This window comes from Chelonia mydas, chromosome 6 (genome assembly GCF_015237465.2).
Source record: "Chelonia mydas isolate rCheMyd1 chromosome 6, rCheMyd1.pri.v2, whole genome shotgun sequence".
NCBI lineage: Eukaryota > Metazoa > Chordata > Testudines > Cheloniidae > Chelonia > Chelonia mydas.
The window spans coordinates 53,552,812-53,572,285 of NC_051246.2; the positions used below are offsets into that span (position 1 = coordinate 53,552,812).

Consider the following 19,474-nt stretch of genomic DNA (forward strand, 5'->3'; position numbering starts at 1 on the left):
GGGCCAAAGAAGCAGCCCAGGGAGCTGGAGGCAGAGCAGCAGCAGCAGTGCAGAGACAGAGTGGTGGAGCTGGGGCTAGAGCAGTCCAGAGCTGGGTGCGGTGAGCTGCTGGGGAGACCGAGGGGGACCCTGGGCAGCAGGCCCAGCACAGGGAGACGCCTCAGCCAAGGGGCTCTGCAGGCCAGGCTTGGATCATAACCCAGACAGGGCGGGGGCAATACTGGGAAGAAGGGTCCTACCACTTAGAGCCTGAGAGCATGTGGCCACCACCAGAGCAAGTGTCCGACCCACAGCATCCCTACAGCACAGCCAGGGCCTGAGAAGAAGGCCTGGGACTTACAAGGAACAGACTGTGAACTGCCCTGATGTTCCAGAGACACTGTTTGTGATGTTCCCTGCCACAGAGCGGGGTGATGTGTTTCCTTTAACCTTTCCCATTTTTCCTTATTCTTTTTAAAATTAATTGTTGATTAAATAACTTGCATTTGCTTTAACTTGTATGTAATGGTCAGTGGGTCAGAGAATTGCCCAGTGCAGAGAGAGTACCCTGGAGTGGGGACACCCTAGCCCCTGTCCTAGGTGACCACAGCAGGGTTGGGGGTTGAGCCCCCCAGGAATCCTGGGCCCAGCCTTGTTGGGGTTATGAGGACTGTGCCAGACAGAAGAGTGGAAGGGGAGTCCTCAAGGGCGGGAGGGTAAAGGAAGTGGGAGCGAGGACTCAAATCCTTTCGCTAGCCTACTTCACCGGGGTAGTGCAGAAGCCAGGAAAGTTTCCCCACAAGTGTGGGACTATTCCCCCACTTACACATGTTTATGTTTAGTCAGTTTCACTTTCTTGCCTCTGACTCTGGTGTTTGATGAGATGAAGCTAGTCATATGAATGAAATAGTTATGGAACTGTAAAAATCTTACTGTACTTCACCTCCACTTACAGCCAGGGACATAAGGGGCTAATGCCATTGCAGTGATGCAACTCCACTCAAGTTGCTACACCAGGGGATGAACTTGGCCCTGAGGAATTTTATGAAATCTACATCATGAGCAAAGATGTGAAATCATGTAAGGACAGGTTTATAATGGCTTACACAGACATAAAATGAAAATCTTGATGGGCAAACAGGGCATAGTGGGCTTTCATTCATTGTAAGCTGTTTCAATCATAAGCCAGATACCCCCAGAGTTCAATCATGAATCAAATACCTGGAATTCCACCTGGCCCAATGACTTGAGATATTACTGATGCAGTTGACACAGCCATTATCTTAGTATACATTGCACAGTTCTTATTCCTCCTCAGCCTTAAATTCTTCATTAGGCAGAATAATTTACTCAGGCATCAAGGATAAAAACAGCAAGAATGGATATTTGACTTGATCTCACCTGAATCCAGTTATTTTACCATGTGCTTGGTATGGTAGAAACAAAAGTTCCCCCATATGAATAAAGAGCTAGAACTGGGACCATCCACCTGTACTGGATCAGAAGCTACCATTTGTTTGATCTGCCCTGAACCTAATCCTTGTGTCAGTGATGACTGCTATTGTTCGACATTATTGTTTCCTTAAGGGCAGGCAGAATATCTCTGCCCAAAAGGTTGCCATTTGTTAAAGCAATAGCATCAAACCTGGGGCACTACTGAAATAGGTGGTGGTAGACGAGAGGAACCCTGCCCGGAGGATTCAAAATGGCTGCTTGGTTACACATCTCTCATAGTAAGCATGCTCCTTTATAAGTCTTCCTGTGTACTGTTTTTTCCAACACAAAATACTTTCCAAATACTCTCTTTATGATGAACATAAAACCCTTGCAGTCTTCAATGGCAATCCTAATAGAAAGCAGGTGCTATGCCTTTAACGGAGCTCTGGGGAGCTCATTACATCCTCCATTACTATAATCAACCTACACATAAAAAAATATATAAACAGTTACCAGTTGGCTGAGTTCATGGCAGCATTTGATCACATGCAAACACAATGCCTGTACTCACCGCTTTCACAGTGATTCCCGGTATAGCCTGCCAGACAAGCACATCTGTAGGCACCAACTTTATCAAGAATACATGTTCCATCATGATAACATGGAGATGAAGAACAAGCTGCAAAAGAAGAGGCAAGAATATTCACAGTCTTTCATAAGGTTTTTATCTAACCAGCTAGCTACTGTTTTCTATAGAACTCATCACAGTAGTTTCTAGAGGCCTCCCAGGTTAATTAGATATGTAGGATCAAGTACTCAATGGATTCAAGGAGCCCTCCAATCTTCTTCCTTCCTTGCTAGAAGGAAGATCTCGGGATGTGCAACTTTTTATTGGTGGTTGTTTTTCCTTTTTCTTCCATTATGGCCCCCATCTTTCTATCACTTCTTTCGAGTTACAGTGGGTTCACCTGAGGGGTCACATTATTTCTATCTCTTACATACTTCATTCTGGGCTTTGTGAGCAGTATTTCCCTAAAGGAACATAGCTGTCTTCTTGGGTCATGGATGCAAATGCAATGATTGATGTTCCTGTGTCCTCTTGACCCCTATTATGATCTTTTAAATCAGGATTATGATGACCTTGAACTGGCAAAGGAAGCAGGTTGGGAACCAGTATGTTGGGATGCCTCTTGGCACAACTACCCAGCTGCAATTAGAGAAGTGGTACAAATAGATCGGATATTTTAAGCATAAATGGGTATCTACGTGCCAGGCTAATTATTTGCACATGCACCAGGCTTACTAACATGAGCAAAAGCCACTGTGCTACACACACTTTTGGGCACCATGCCTGCTCTCCCTTTTTAAAAATGTACCCTTAAAACTAGAAATAAATACATTTTAAAACAAATTGCATAAAGTCAGTTCCTTCTCCACTTATCTGCAGAGATCTGGATTTAGGCCCTCAGGGTTCTGTATTTCCTCTATTATAGCAGAGGAAAATCACTAGCTCTTAATGGGATGTAACACAAGCTACTCTTCAAGCGGTAGTGAGGTTCTCAACCATTTCAGAAAAAAATCAACCTGAACTCAGGTCTTACCAGGTAGAAACTAGTGATCAAAGCATAAAATTTAGATCCAGATTCAAATAGGAACATCTCCAAAGTCTGCGAAGTTCTGAATCTGATGTTCTGGTTCAGATCCATCATAACAAGGTAGGCCAGAGCTGTAAAGTTTATATCTGGATCCAAATTGAAGAGTTCACCCCAATTTTCCATAAAAATGCTCTTGCCACTTTTAGAGGACTTTCTAAAGGTTCTTCATAACTTTATTTGTTGAACTTCTAGTCCATCATTGCTACAAAAGTATAAAAAGAGTAAATTCTAATTCACTTATAGATCACAGTTGTCTATCAACAATACACCGATTACACTTCAACATAAGGGAGGAATGAACTCCACCACTAAACAACACTGATGGAGCAAAGCAGGGTTGGTAGTGCTCTAGCTGCCCCCTTAGACCACAATCTCAGCTAGAACGATCAGTTTCAGAGGTGGCACTAAAATATTCAGACTCTCTCTTTGATGAAACCCAGAATGGCACACGACAAATCAGCTAATTCATTTGCAAAGTTTTTTATTGAAACAGGCTTTCCAAGTCTCTTTGACCCAGCTGGTGAAAGAGAAACGGAACTCCACTCATAACGTCAAAACCAGATTTCTGACACAGATTTCATGTGGAGACGTAAAGCTATTCGTATTTAGGTTGGGCAGTGAAAGCCACTGCTGAAACCTTGCACAATCTCCTTAAAGGCTTGGATATGAGGATGGGGGGTTATTCAAAGGGTGACTGAGGAGGAGAACAAATTCCTGAAAAGCTTTTACAAATGATCATTTTGTTGTTTCCTGCTGTTCTAAAATGACATTTAAAAAAAGAGAGCAAGAAGAGGCTGAAGAGCCAGGGAAGCACTGATATTTTGCAACCAACAGGCCATATCTTCCTGTCAGTTGAAGTCAATGCAGTCGGAACAATGGTATGTTTATTTATCGCTTCTGTCTTGATAGCACAAGCCACTATTTGTCTGCCAGTTTATTCTGTGGAGCCAGTTGTGTCAAATGAATGAGGATGGGTGCTGGTTATTATGATAGGTGTGACACACAGAAGAGCTGATAAAAATGAGTCTTTATTGCCTGGCTTCAGTCATATGACATGGAACCAGGTTACAAAAGCTTCCTCCCCATGTCCTGTGACAGGGGTCAGTATCCACTGACTCCACTGGCTACTGGTGACTGTCGTGATTCTCATTAAGCGAGACCCAGCATTATTTCTAATCTGTCGTAGTACACTGTGCCCTTTAAAAATCTAAAACACAGAATGCACCAGAACAGCCACACAGTGACTTAGACATTCAATTTTTGCTCACAATTTTTGCACTTTTGGGGAGTTTTTCCTCTGGTGTACTAGGATTTGGCCCAACTTCCCAATGTGATGGGTATCATATAAGTATCTGTAACTAGTTAAGAGAGATGGTTGGAAAACATTTTTTCACAATAGTTGGTTTGGGGGGGGGGGGCTGGAGTCTTCCGCTTTCCAGCTACATTTTGTTTCAACAGAACGTACCCATCCAACTCACATAACTAGGATATTCCTTTCTATTTCCTTTCTATTTCCTTTCTATTTCCATGGACACACATTCTACCAAGCCCCCCCAGCTTGCCTCTATTATAAATATAAAGAGAAGTTAGCTCCTCTCCCTACCTATGGGATTTTGTATTGACATTAATAATGTTTCATGAGTAATTGTTGCCAGCAAATCAGATGGGAATCCCCTCACCTTCCACAAGGGGATTATTAAAGAAGGACAACCACACACAGGAGCAAGGGGAATTATCCTGCTCACTTTATTTCAATCTTCTTCTCTTCCCCCGTCTTTCACGTCTGAGGTAGCTTAGTCATTTCTGGCCACTGTCACCAAAGATTGGATTACCCTTTATCCTTGACACAGTGTCTGTTGCTGCACTCGGGTGGTTAACACCTGCTTCCAGTACAGGCCGTTCAGCTGATTAAGCTGCTTCTTTTATTAACTAGCTGTCCACTGGTCTTTCCTCTAGGGACATACCTTTTGCAGATTATTTTGCATTTACCTAAATTCCTCTGACCATTTGGTCTCGATACTTCCCCATGTTTGATCAGTGTCATTGTGTCATTGAGCCAACTTCTGCAAAATCTATCCCACATAGGGTCCCCAGAACAAAGGTGACCCCATTATAAAGTGCCCCACAAGGGTAGACATGTGTAAATGAAAAAACTCTGCTCTCACTGCATGAGCCACTTTTCCTATCTTCTTCCTTCCAGTGCTAAGCTACAACGAATATCATAGCATCCCTTTGGGCCATTGCTCAGTCTTGGAGTGTGTTTACCTGATCCTGTTCTCAACAATCAGGCAGGTGATTGACCTAGTGAGCCCTGTTCAGCCTATTACATGGATGTCAGCTACTCCCTGAGGCTTTGCATTGAGAAGGGTTTCAGAAGACTGAATGCTGAAGCTTGCTGTATGCTGCCAGAGCTTTCAGTCCCTCAGCTCCCGCCCACCCCCGGCCACGTACATTCTATTCTTCCCCATGAACAGAGCTGCTGGCCGGGTTAACACTTCACATAAAGAGACACAGTGAGAGCTTCAAAAGTTTTTCAATTCAGCTACTCATCGGGCCAGGACAGATTCCTAATAAGGTGCACAATGAGGCCTCCTGACAAACTCTCACCCCTTTGCATCATGCGCTGCATGGATTACCATGCTTGCAGCCACCCAGTCTCAAATAAATACCATTAATAATGGGGTGGAAATAAAGTGCAGAACAGTGCTAGCACACTAAGAGGTGCATGCTGAGTAGAGAAAACGGAATCAATTCATCCTACTCCATATCAAAAATGTTAGGCCTACAAGTGTAGGCAGTCTTATGCAACATCCCCCACACCAGGTTTCATTGGGTGGAGGCAGGTTTTGTTTTCCATCAGCCCTTTCATTAGCACAGTGCTAGCTCTCATTATCTAACTGTTCCTGCTGTGATTGTGATTGTATTACAGGGAACAGCAAGTAGACAAGTGGGTTCAGTAAATGCAGAAATGGGGCAGCAGATTGGCTAGTGTGTGTATGCACGTTTCAGATTGTTAGCTGCACCCTTAGTTATTAGTAACGGCTGAACCCCAATAGGTTTGGAGCTCAGGTGTGGTTTAGCTGCAAAGATTACATGAACTAACTGAACTTCTTGAACCAGATTGACGGCTCATGTGACCCCCATTAAATCTGGGACACTGATATGTGTCTGGGGTCTCATATGTCTTACTTCAAGGAGGGATTGGGAAATCCTAATGTTAGCTGTTATAGATCCTGTAGGATTTTCCTATGGCAAACCAGCACACACTGGTCAGCCTCCTCTGCTAAGAACTCTATGGACAGGTTTTATAGACTTGCCCCTTACAAAGAAGGCACAAGACATGTAGCCCACTTCAGATCAGAAGGCAAAACAGGAGCTACCAGCATTCCCAGTGTTCCTTTGCAGGCAGGCAGAAGGGGCAGGGAGTAACGCAGAGGGGAAGGTGTTACCCCTGTGTAAATGAGATCAGACTCAAGCCTAATACGTTTAATAAATAGATTGGAATTTTGGAACCCAACTTCTTTCATTACAAACATTTAGCACATCATATTATTCACTGAAGAAGAGATTGAAAATGTTTTTGTGTGCTTTTTATATGGGAAGAGCCTTCTGTATCTGCCCTGTACAAACAATTTTTTTAAAAAGCCCTACTGATCTGAAATGTGAAGCAGCAGAAATAATTAGAGCATTTTCACTTGGGCAATACAGCAGAAATGTAACAGGTTTCTACCATTTTAAACTGCTTACTCTGCTTCCACATACTACTTCAAACAACTACCTGACCGCAAGGAATTGTGCACAAAAATTCCATTTCATCACTCATTACCAGTTCTTTGGTGCAAAAAGAAACATCACAAACCTATGAAACTTCAGCCCTAAACTGTTGCAATCAGTTAAGTCTTTGCACAAATAATGGGGCCGGGGTCTACTTTAAAAGAGCTTCATTTTAGCAAGCCGTATGGTGACTTTGTACCTTCACTGTACCTACCTGTATAAACTGCTGTTGGCAACACAGCATGAAAGTTTTTAATGAAGCAGAACAGCGAGAAAAATTAGTGAGACTGAATTAATGAGAATAAAATGCAGTGTGCTTTTTTTTATTCCTTTACCTGTAATTTCTTCAAAGATAGCATGAAACCCATCAAAGTTCTTGGATCCGTCGGACTGGAAGAGAACATGGAGTGAGGTCCCAGTGCTTCGGATTGGAGGCGGCCTGTCATTGCCACAGAAACGCTTAATTATCCTGCTATCTATATTGTCCCCATCCCGGATCTCCACATAATCATACTGGCACATGTAGTCAAACTCCAGGCTCAGCATGGCAAACCTGAGGCAGAAGGACATCAAAATCAGACTGCTACTCTCACCTGGCTAGACTGTGTTTCTAATTCAGTTCAGAGTCTACTGCCCCCCTACAGAATCCATCTAAAGGAGAGGATAACAGCTGGATACACTGGAGGGGCAGAGAGCTAAACTCCATTTTGGACTTTATTAGTGCTACTTAAATGGTTGCGTTCTGCATTTAGAAACTATGATGATAGGTCCCTTATAAATAAGATAGAAAGAGACAGACTCGGAACAAAAAGAAACCGCACTTTATTTCAGATCAGAAGACAAAACAGGAACTAATTGTCAATAGCCAGTACTTACACCATTTGTGTAAGGGAGAAGGGACAGGGGTTAACGCAGACGGGAGAGGGTAATATCCGGAGGCTTTTACAGTAAACGCTTTCTATCCTCTCACATCAGCCATGCAGCAAGGCTGTCATTAGTGAACAGTATAACATGCTGCTGCTAGCAAAGCACAGAGCCAAAATATTCAAACTGAATATGAATGAAAACCAGACAAAGAGAGCTAATAAAAAAGAGCCTTTGAAGAATAAGCATTTACCCAGGGTGCTGTGCTCTAAGGATTCAAAGCTCTGTGCCTGAGAGAGCACCACACCACTAACCACTCAGCAGAATATTTTAAAAATGTAACTTTTAATCTTCCCAGTCTGCCTGAAAACTCTCAACTCTGTAGACCGTGTTTATTTAAGGGATATAATGGATCAGACTGAGTCTATCATGTTTCCTCTTCAAAGGTGGGCTGAATTGTCTGGCAATCTAACATTTTCTAACTGAAGAGAAGGGGAAAACGCACAACCAGTTTGGTTGTTCAGCATGCTCCTACAGTTGATTTCCCCTGACTGTCCTCTTCTGGGGACTCAGTGGCTTCAGAGCGTAAGGAATCCCATGTGATGTGAAATGGCTGATGTTTTTCTATCCCCTCCCATCAGACTAACATTAATACACGCTCATGTGTCTTCGTTCAGTACTTATTTTTGTGTTTGGAGTAACAGCTGAACCTCAGCTGGTGTAAATCTGCATAGCTCCATTGAATGAGCAGTTGAATGGAGCTGTACCAAGTTACACCAGAGGAAGATATGGCCCAGAGTTTTTGTAAGGGTCTGTTGGAAGGTGGATTAGAAAAAAATGGCATCTGCTTTTAATACACATCAGAGATTAAGTCACGTCAGTTTCACTTAAACTTCATGAGCAAGTTGGTGAGTCCAAATTCCAGTTTTGTCTGACGTCCTATTACTTACCCATGAGATATCAAGTTACCAGCATGACATCATCAAAACAAGCTCTCTTTGGCTGATCAACCCCCAGGATTTGCTCTTACAGAAGCAATAATTTCATACAAATTAACCTGTTCATGCTTGTCACACATCTGAAGCCAGGTGAAAACAGGATAGAGTTTAGGGTCCCTACCTACAAATCCTGACACACATTCTTAACTTCACTTGCATCAGTTTCCCACTGGCACTACTATACTACTCATGTGCTTATAAAGTTAAGCATATGCATAAGTGTTGGCAGGATCAGAGTCCTAAGAACCATTTCTGGGAGACACCTCTGTGTATCCAAGGGTAGAGCTGGGCTCAATACCTACTTGTTTAGTATTTCATATATGTAGAGAGAACCTAGGTCTGTAGCAACCATGTTACTGAAAATGCAGTAGAGTAACTAATATCAAGGAGTCTTAGGCAAAGTTCTGCATTGGAGCCACAAAGTGACAGATAAATCGTGCACAATGGTCTTAGTAGTTTGTCCACTTCAAAAAAAATCCTTGCTGACAAAAAATATGAATAAGCTAGTGGTATGGGAAGGCTTGCTGGCTTCTGATCTGCATTGTTTGAGTGTAGGAGTGAAGTAGCTAGGAAATGCACAAGGCCTCATGGCTAAGGCGCAGGGATGGGAGCTGAGAGACCTGGCACAGGATTTTCAGAAGTCCTCAACATTGTCCTAACTCTGCTCCCAGTGGAGTCAACTGAACACTTTTGAAATCTTGCAGTCTGTTGTTGGCTAAAGCACAGTTATGGGCAAGTTATTTAACCTCAATTTCCTCACCTGTAAAATTGGGACTATTTCCCTAACTGCCCTGGATATTATAACACCAAATTCCATAACGTTAATGAAATGCTTGGAGATCCTCAGACCAAAAAGGAGCATACAGTACTGTTATGAGGTGATATTAGTGAGTGCATTGAGAATACACCTCTTCAAGGAAAGCTTCTTGCCAAAGGAAAAGAACAATTCCAAGATACAGCTCTGTCACAGCATTAAAGAAAATAATTGTGAGTTGTGTGTTTCCTAGAGTGCTTTATCTCATCCAGTGGTGAGCTGGAGCTGGTTCCCACTGGTTCGCTAGAACCAGTTGTTAAATTTAAAAGCCCTTTTAGAACCAGTTGTTCCGCAAGGGACAACCGGTTCTAAAAGGGTTTCTAAGTTTAACCGGCCAAAAGTAGCGCCTTAGGCACCGACTCCATGGGTGCTGCAGCCCTGGAGCACCCAAGGGGAAAATTTGGTGGGTGCAGAGCACCCACCAGCAGCTCCCCTCCCTGCCCCACCCCCGGCCCAGCCCCAGCTCACCTCCGCTCTGCCTCCACCTCCACCTCCTCCCCTGAACGCGCCGCCACACTCTGCTTCTCCGCCCCCCACCCCAGGCTTCCCGCAAATCAGCTGTTCGCGCGGGAAGCTGGGGCAGACTGAGAAGCAGGTTGTGGCTTCCCGCTCAGGCCCAGGGAGGCAGAGGTGAGCTGGGGTGGGCGGGCGCGAGGAGGGCTGACCGCGCCGCAGCAGGTAACCCGGGGGTGGTGGGGGACGCCAGGGAACCGCTCCCCGCCCCAGCTCACCTCCGCCACCCTGGGCCTGAGCGGGAAGCCGCCACCTGCTTCTCAGCCCTCCTCGACTTCCCACCGAACAGCTGATTCACGGGAAGCCAGGGGGCAGAGAAACAGAGCGGGGCGGTGCGTTCAGGGGAGGAGGAGGAGCAGAGCAGAGGTGAGGTGAGCTGGGGCAGGGAGCTGCTAATGGGTGCTCTGCACCCACCAAATTTTCCCCGTGGGTGCTCCAGCCCCACAGGGAGTCGGTGCCTAAGGCGCCACTTTTGATGTGATCAGTGGGGGAGCAGCCGCTCCCTCTGCTCCCCCCCAGCTATGCTCCCCTGCCCCTAGGAGCCAGAGGGACCTGCCAGATGCTTCCTTGGAGCTGCCCCAGGTAAGCACCTCCAGGACTCCCCACCTCACCCCCCCGGCAGGTGCCTCTGGCTCTTAGGGGTGGGGTGGGCACCCACTACGGTGGCCCATGAGCCCCTTCTGCCCGGTTCTGGGGGCAGTCTGGGGACAGGGAAGGGGGATGGATGGGGCTGGGGGGGGCATCAAGGAACGCAAGGGGGGTTGGATGGGGTAGAAGTCCCGTGGGGGCGGGGATGGGCAACAACGCCCTCATGGGATGAGGAGGGAACCCATTGTTAAGGTTTTGGCAGCTCATAACTGATCTCATCCCCTGATGTGACATGGGCTGAGGGAGCATGATCAATCACAAATTAAAGAAAAATGAGGCTAGAAAATGCACACCCAAAACAAACTACTACAGCAACCTGGGCACCATTTATCAAAGCAGGCCTGGTCAGCCAAATCGCCTAGGACAGCATAGCACATCTTAAGTCAGGAGATGATTTATTTTCAGTTCTGTGAGATAAAGAGAGTTTATAAAAGCCCCTGCAACAGGGCAATATGCCCTTTGAAAACCCTGGCTGGGGGGAGGAGAGAAGAGAGAGAGGGAGCAGCTGACCCTAGGCCAGAGAAGCAGCCCCACAGACAGGTGCTGGGAATCAGCTGACACAGCTGATCAGCACTCCTGACCAGCCCACACTCTCAACTGAAATATAAAGGAGAACTTAGCAATGCAGGGGAAGGAGATTTGCTGCTAAATAGGACTAGCTAGTAGATCCCAGTCCAAACTTCTAACCAGACTGTTATCAGTGTGGTGTTTTGGGGATTTTGTGTTTGGTTTGGTTTTTTTGGTATACTTTTCTTGCTTTGTTTGGGAAGATAATAAACAGAGCCCTGAAGAAAGGGACAGAAACCGGACCTGGCTGGCTGGCTTCTGCTGGTGACTAGGGGTGACTTGTTTTCTTTCTGCTTCACACAGACGGGATCCCTAGCATTGCTCTGTGGCAATCACGCAGGGTTTGTTGGGGCTATGTAGAGACCAGGAAGCATGGAATGCTATTGTCAGGAATCGTGCTGACTCGGCAAACCGTTTGCTAACAATTACCGTTGGGAGCTGAGAGTAAGAGTGGCGGAGGGAATCTGCTTGTTTATGTGGAAGTGGAGTAATCCTAAAGAACCAGGCATAGGCAGCAGGGCCAGCATGGAAGGATTTGGTGGAGTTTAAACTCCTGAGTCTCCTAAACCCAACACTGGGAGCTCCCTCATCAGACTCTGCTTCTGGACACATTCACCCTAACAGTAGGACCCTGTGTCAAGGGAGGTAGAGGGTTAGTATTGAATTTGCTGAACTGTGTGGGGAATGGCCACAATGGAAGGATGATCAAATCAGCTAGAAGGAAGCTCTCACAAGGGTAACACCACGTGTCTATTCAAGTCAGATACCTTGCGCCCTGTGGCAGCAGTAGTGATAATTTCACAGTGCTGGAGTGGTAACACAAATTCCCAGGCACAGAACCATCACTCCTCCCCCTGGAAAGGGAGGGGACAGAGTGGCCTACAGCTGCAGGTGTAATTCCTAGCAGGGTTCTACAGTGCTCTTGTGGATGACACCTTAAAAATAAATACCCTGTCTACTCTGCCTAGCAATTAAAGATCTCATTGCACTATTGGCAAGTGTAGAGGTTTTTCCTAATATTCTTCTACTTTTTTTCTTGTACATTGCTGATCTGTGCCAGTTGGCTGCCATCCTCTCACCCCAGAGATAGCTGCATTTCACTGATGCTGTAAAACATAGGACCCAATCCTGCCCCCACTGATGTGATTGAAAGCAGGGTCAAGCCCACCGTTTGTGAAGCACTTTGGCATCCTTAGGAATGAAAGAGCCTCATACATAAATGTAAAGCAATATCATTTATACTCTTGTTGCTTTTTGCACAGAGTGAGCTACAGCCCAATCCAACAATGCACTTGTAAGAGCAAAGGAAATGTGTCTCATTCCCATTAAGAGTAACACAGAGCAGCATCAGTTGTCTGAACACCAAACTCCCTGTACCATGTTATAGGCACTGCTATATCTAGCCACCCCTGAAGGTACCTACAGAATCTTGCACTTGCTCTGAGGAGGTTTCACCACTGTTAGTTTTGTAATTATTGTTGCTTATAACTACACAATAGTGAGCATGATAAAGGGACTGGTGTTAATGCCAAAGGAACCCCCAAATTTATTTTCTCCTTGAGTGATTTTCCTTCCTCTGAGTTAATATTAAATCAGATCTTTAAATCTGTTGGTTAGAAATGTGTTTGTTCACCTAATATTGCTTCTTTGCCTGTTCTCCAAAGCTGGTGAAAGATTGATGTGAAGCCTTTAACTCAGGTTCTTATTGTAGTTGCTGGTGGGGGCTGAATCTGATCCCCTGCCAAGCTTCCTGCTGTATGTGTGAGCTCTTTGCCACACACATTCAAAAACAAAATTAATTGCACCAAATGAAGGCTCTCCAGCACTGGAAAAGTAACCCTGATGAAGGGCTGAGGAGACTGAGCCATCGGCGAAGATTAAAAGGGCTAGATACGTAGACTGACTGAACAACTAAAGATACAAGTATAGGAAGCTTATAGGCATCGAGGATAGAAAGGAATTATTTAGGGTGGTTCAAGAGGACGTCACTTGAAGTAATTATATGATATTTAGAAAGGGAAAATTTAGGTTGAATATCAGGAAATACTTCCTGACCGTGAGATATGTCAAAGTCTACAACAAGTGGTCGGCACCCCCTCATGTGAGGCATTTTCCATCTCCATCTGAGGGATTTTCCCTCTCTAATTTCTGCGAGTCTACGGGGTGGGGGGGGGGCGGGGAAGGGGAATGGTACATTAATGAGCATGAGCTTCAGAGCCTCACCAGTTAACTAACTGTGAATTGTTTTTACATAAATTCAGAGTAACCTGAGCCAGTTTCTCCCTGCCCCAAAACACACCTGAGTTTTTTCTTCAGTGAATCCATTCTACGCTAGCCTGGTGCTTTCCTGTTGGACCATGGGATGCTCTGACCATAATGGCACCTAGGGATATATATTGCTCTGGATGTCTCTAAAAATGTCCATTGGTATCAGCGAGTGTTACAAGCAGGAACTGAAGGCAGAATATGGCCAGTAGTGCAGCATTCCCAGATCTCCTCCTGGGCCAGGTGCCAAATATGAAGTACCTTCCTAAGATGGGGGCAGCACTTTCTTTGCCATAGAGCCACCAGAGTCTGACCCACCTGGAGATCAAAATATGATTCCCATCTGATACACATGCCACCTTGCTTCATACAGAAGACAGAATTTGCTGAAATTCACCTCCCACTTACCTTAATTCGATGATAAACCCAGGTTTAACATGAATGGTCCATTCACAGTGTGCATTCAGTGGGTAGCTCTCCAGCAAAATCTGACCTTTGGAAGCCCGAAGAACCTGCCCGCATCCTGAAGAGGAAAAGTAAAAACAGCAAGTCCATTAGAGACCTTCATTCAGCAGCTCAGGGAGAAGAGGCCAGAATAGAGAAGCTTGACATACTAACATCTGAGGCAACTTCCTGAAGGACTAAAATGCCCTACTATATTATTAGTATTATTATGCTACTATATTGTTTCAGCATTATCTAGAAATTCAACACCCTTCCTTTAAGCTTATATAGTATCACCTCTCCCCATCAGCACCAGATTAATCATAGCTAAGGTCTGGACTCACCAATATTTGGCATCCCCAAGTCCTACCCTAAAATGTGGGGCTCCCCTAATCCCAGTTCCTTCCCGCCCCTCCTCAGAAAGACTCCTCCCCTCAGTCCTTGACCCCTTTGTCCTCTTTTTTTCACATGCCAACATGTGGATGTGGCTAAGAGGGAGACATTTAACCTTTGTAGTCTCCCTCTCAGGAACTAGTCAGAGCGAGGCCTGCACAGCTGGGGCAAAGTAGACGGGATACGGGAAAGTTTTGAGAGGGACTGCTGCCTCTGGAGCACCACTGGATCCCTTCCCAATCCTGGACCTAAATCTCAATAATCCATACTTGATCTGCTCCTCTTCCCCACAGCCTGGAGTTGAAGGAACACTTTTAACACAGAGGACTGGGAGTCAGGAATCCTGGGTTCTATTTTCAGCTCTGCCACCAAACACCTTGAGCATGTCACTTAACTGCATTATACCTCAGTTTCCCCATTTGTAGAATAGGAATAATAATGCCTATCTCAATGAGAGAATCCTTGTCAAGGATCCTAAAGGACTTTATAAACATTACTTAAGTGAAGGTGCAAAGTTATGTCATTACATACCATGCAGATCACATCTTTTGATACCTAATTTCTTGGCTACACCTTTCCTAATGGAGTCCTACAGCTTATCAGGATTTTCATTAAGCATTCTGTTAGTACACTGCTAGATGATTCTGACCGCACCTTCTGTTCTAGAAATTGCATTGTGAGTAATAACATGTCTGCATTGGGGGATTATGGGTAGGCTGCAGATCAAGCGCAGGAGAGAGAACTGTTGGAAAAGGCCAACAGACTGTAGTTAAGCTATGGAAAAGGGGCCAAGAGACTTCCCAGAAGCTTTTCAGCCTCCTTAGTCCATTCACTAAGTCCTCCTTATTCCATTCGCTACTCCTTGACTGAGAATCAATAAGTTTGATCCATTCCCAAAAAGGGATCCTGAACTGCTCAGTGTACTCCCTTCTTGACTGACGGGGCTGTAACTGTAAGTGGCATTAGCCATAAGCCATACTTCCCTTTGGAGGACATGCAAGAATGGAAGTGACCTGATTTTCACAAGTGCTGAGCATCCATAGCTTCCACTGAAGTCAGCCTCTAAAAATCAGGCCTTATGTGTCTGAACTATGGTGAGAGACATGGGAAAACTGAAGGTCAGTTGCTCCTGTTTCCTGTTAAGAATTGTGTGTCTAATAAAACACCTTTTATCAGTTTACCCTCAGCTACCCTCAGTTAAGTGGAACCTGATGAAACAGCAATCCAGCTCTGAGGAGTTCAGCACAAGAGTTTCATCCTACACTGGGGCTTAGTTGGTTCCTCATGTAAAAGATGAAAATTAATTACTACACTCCTGTAGGCCCATTAGGATGCAGCTAGGATGCCAGAATCTGCTACAGCACACATGATAATGTGCCTTCCCACAGCAAGGAGAGGGACCTTGTGCTGTTACTGGCTCCTGCTTCAAAAACAACCTGAGACAAAGCGGTGGGAAATCTTCAGATGGCGTGACATGGTTCTTGGATCACCTCAAAGAAATCTTCCCTTTTGTAACCAGGGGTTTTTGAGCTTCCTTTGCACTCCTGCCTTTCACAAAGGGAAGCAAAAGAACTGGTGCAAAAGAATGCTTATGTGTGGGGCATACTAAATGCACTTTTCTGTTTGGAACAGTACAGCCTCAACTTCTGAACATCCACGCCAAGGAAGTAGGTTTGGCCAACAAAGCAGGTGGTCTGAAGGCTAAAGAGGAGCCATTCAGAGACTTCCTCAAAACGAATATTCTCAGATTTGCTTCTCTGCATGAAGCACATCCGAGATCAGATCAGATCTTCACCCTGCTTTCTCCAGCTCATCTAGCAGACATTGTGCTGCCTCCCCCAGACAAACAGCAGGCGAACAACAGCTCTATCACCTTCTGATCAAATGGGATCTTTTTTCTTCCCCTTCTAAAGCTGTGGGAGACCTGGAAAATTCTCAAGAATAATTTGTACCCCAGCCACTAATGCTGGCAAATCCGGCTTCTTTCAGAAAAAAATAATCCACTTTGGAAAAGTGTCAGCATCAGGGTTCCTTTCCTGTCTGGAAAAAAAAGCTGCTTTCAGCGGCACATAAAGATTCTTCTCTGAGGCCTGGAACTGAAAGAAAAAACAATTCGAGCCCTTTGAGTTCTATCCCACTATGAGAGTTCATACTGGGGGAGGAGACATCTGGTCACAGTTCAGCACCTGTTGTTTGGGTTTCCCAGCATCACTGTGGGGTTCCATCAGGAGCCAAGACGGGAGACAAAGCAACAGTGATAGAAATGTTACATCCACTGGCATTCAGAAATTTGCTGGGGGGTGGAGGGAACGAGAGAGAGAGAGAGAGAGAGACACATAGAACCTGGGTGGCTCAGGAGGACTAATAATGGTAGAGTCAGAGGCCTTCACTTCTTGATCACCACCATTAAGTCTAGGTGAATAATGACCCAAAATTGTTCTCTCCCCACTTTGGCACACTGCACAGTGATGGGCTTAATTTAGCCCTACATATTTAAGCAATCAGCCATCTCATCAGTAATATTTTTACTGTAATGGGAGTGTGTGTGTGTACGTGTGCACTCGCCTTCTCAAGAATATTTAAGGATCAGGGTCCAGAGAAAAATTCATATCTTTCTCCTTTATCTTCCCCAAATAAAAACTTTCTAAATCAGCGGTTCTCAAACCGGGGGTTGGGACCCCTCAGGGGGTCATGAGGTTATTACATGGGGAGTCACGAGCTGTCAGCCTCCACCCCAAACCCTGCTTTGCCTCCAGCATTTATAATGGTGTTAAATATGTCAAAAAGTGTTTTAATTGATGGGGGGGGTCACACTCAGAGGCTTGCTATGTGAAAGGGGTCACCAGTGCAAAGGTTTGAAAACCACTGGTCTAAATCCTCATCAAAACAACCCAGTGTTAAAATGCAGGCCCCAGTGGCTGAAGTGCAGCTTTTGAAGTGAATTTTGCACCATTTGAAGTGAATTTTGTCTTCATTTCTCTTATTCTTACTTAATATTGTGACTTCTCACCCAGAAAACTATGACACAGGGAAAACAAAAATCAGTTCGCCTCATTGAGCTTATAACCCATTGCAATGTCTGCTGTCTTTACACATCAAAAGGAGCCATTTAAGAGCTTCTGGACTCCATCTGGTGAGTGGATTGAGGTACTGCAGTGTATTTTAAACCACAGAAAAGGGTGCATCTCTCTCCCTTTAATCTCTCTCATCCACACGTATTCACATACTGTATGCACAGGTCCCACGTACTCTGCAGAAAAATGGACCTTTACTCTGTAGTGAAGAACCCTAGACCAGTGGTTCTCAAACTTTTATACTGGTGACTCCTTTCACAGAGAGAGCCTCTGAGTGACGCCCCCTTATAAATTAAAAACACTTTTTTAATATTTAACACTATTATAAATGCTGGAGGTGAAACAAGGTTTGGGATGGAGGCTGACAGCTCGCGACCCCCTGAGGGGTCATGACCCCCCCAGTTTGAGAACCCCTGGTCTAGTCTCTGACGTTCTGGTATTACAGATGGGAAATGCAATAGTAGCTTCATTTCCATTTAAACATGGAAAGTTTTTACTGCATTAAATATGAAAAGGAACAATACACTCAAGATGGACAGCCCTGTGTTACTTATTTTGCTCCTGAATTTGATTTGATGTTGATATCCCCATTGTCAGGCTTAATGTGCTTCAGATTTTTTTATTCACAATGCAGATCTGCACTGCAGAACTTGCCTGGGCACAGCTGTTTCGGAGACAGTTGGCTGGTTGGTACCTGGGCAGGCATGGAAGGTAGTTTAGAACTATAGGATGAGCACTTGAGCTGAATATTTCTGCTAAGGTGATCAGCAGTGAAACCACTCCAAATGTTGCCATTTCTGCCTGTCTGAGGGTTTTGTACAGACACCCACCACTGCAGTATGTGTCATCTTTAAGCTTCAGAGTCAACAACTTATGGAGATGAATGAGGCATTTCATGCCTCTCAAAGCTGTAGTGTCAAGATGTCTTCAGATTTAGGAGGACAACATTGATTCTGCTTTGCTTATGCTTATTCCCTCCTCTGTTTGCTGTCTCTGAATAGTCAGAGAGCTAAACGTTCTGTAGTTGGTCAGTCAGACGGCCTCTGTTATCTTACAGTCTCTGAGCACCTCCCAAGTATTTAAAAACAAAAAATAGCGATAACTCACACAAATGTCTGGTCACACCACATGTAAAGTTTGCACACAGAAACCTGATTACTTGGAGTGTTTGCACCTGAAACCTGATTACAAGTGTTACACTTATCCAGCCGGGAAATCTACATGTGACTTGCATGACCAACCACAACTACGTAATAAAGCTCATAATTCCACCATTTAAGTGTCAAACAGCAAGGCAATTTCCAAAAAATATCAAATAATGAGTAATCTGAGATTGGCTCCCAGCCACTCCACCACCAGAAAAAGAGAGAAAGGTCTATTAAACAAGTAAATGATTCTATAAGTGATTATTTGCTTAACTCTAATGGGAAATCACAGACTACAAACTGAAGTGATGGACCAAAAAATGTAGCTTTAGAATTTTTATTTTATTTTTTGCCAACTACAAAAAAGTTCATATAGCAATCCACTCTCAATATTTTTCGGACAGTGATTAGGGAACTGATTCTGCTCAGGCCATCAGTAAGATTTGACCCTGGAACCTTTTCATCTAAAATCAAGAGATTCTGTCGGTTAAACTAAAAGACTAACTCCTCTAGCGAGAAGCAGAAGCAGACTCATAAACTTCATATTTGGACCACCACTAGAGGGAAACATAGGACCACACTCTCATAGGGTAGGCTGCAATTCCTTTTGAAGACAATGCTTTTTGTCCTCTGACCAATGGAAATTGTTCTGGTTTTAAGTAACTATAGGGTCTTTTAACTCCAGAATGCAAACTCTAAAGCACCATGCTTGTGGTGTATACAGCACCCCAGCTGCCTGTGAATTTTAAATGTTCAATACTAGAATAAAATTAAGATCATATGGGAAAAAATGATGTGTCCCACATACAGAGGGTTGACTCTCCTAGCTGAAAAGAAACATTCAGATGTGAGCAGTGAATTTCAGCTGAGAAAACCTTAGAATGGCGGTTTCTGCGAGTTCAGC

General features: G+C 44.6%; 1 protein-coding gene across 4 annotated transcripts in view; it reads right to left on the reverse strand.

Moving 5' to 3' along the window:
- Nucleotides 1-19,474, reverse strand: part of PAMR1 (peptidase domain containing associated with muscle regeneration 1) — a 67,925-nt gene that overhangs the window by 31,044 nt on the left and 17,407 nt on the right. For 3 of the 4 annotated variants that reach the window (XM_027817659.3, XM_007055242.4, XM_043549480.1), the window contains exons 4-6: nucleotides 13,923-14,037; nucleotides 7,181-7,398; nucleotides 1,988-2,095 (exon numbers count right to left, since the gene is read on the reverse strand). In XM_027817659.3, coding sequence (XP_027673460.1) covers nucleotides 1,988-2,095; nucleotides 7,181-7,398; nucleotides 13,923-14,037 — 441 coding nt within the window. The remainder of the gene's footprint in view (nucleotides 1-1,987; nucleotides 2,096-7,180; nucleotides 7,399-13,922; nucleotides 14,038-19,474) is intronic. The other variant, XM_043549481.1, reaches the window with a different exon arrangement.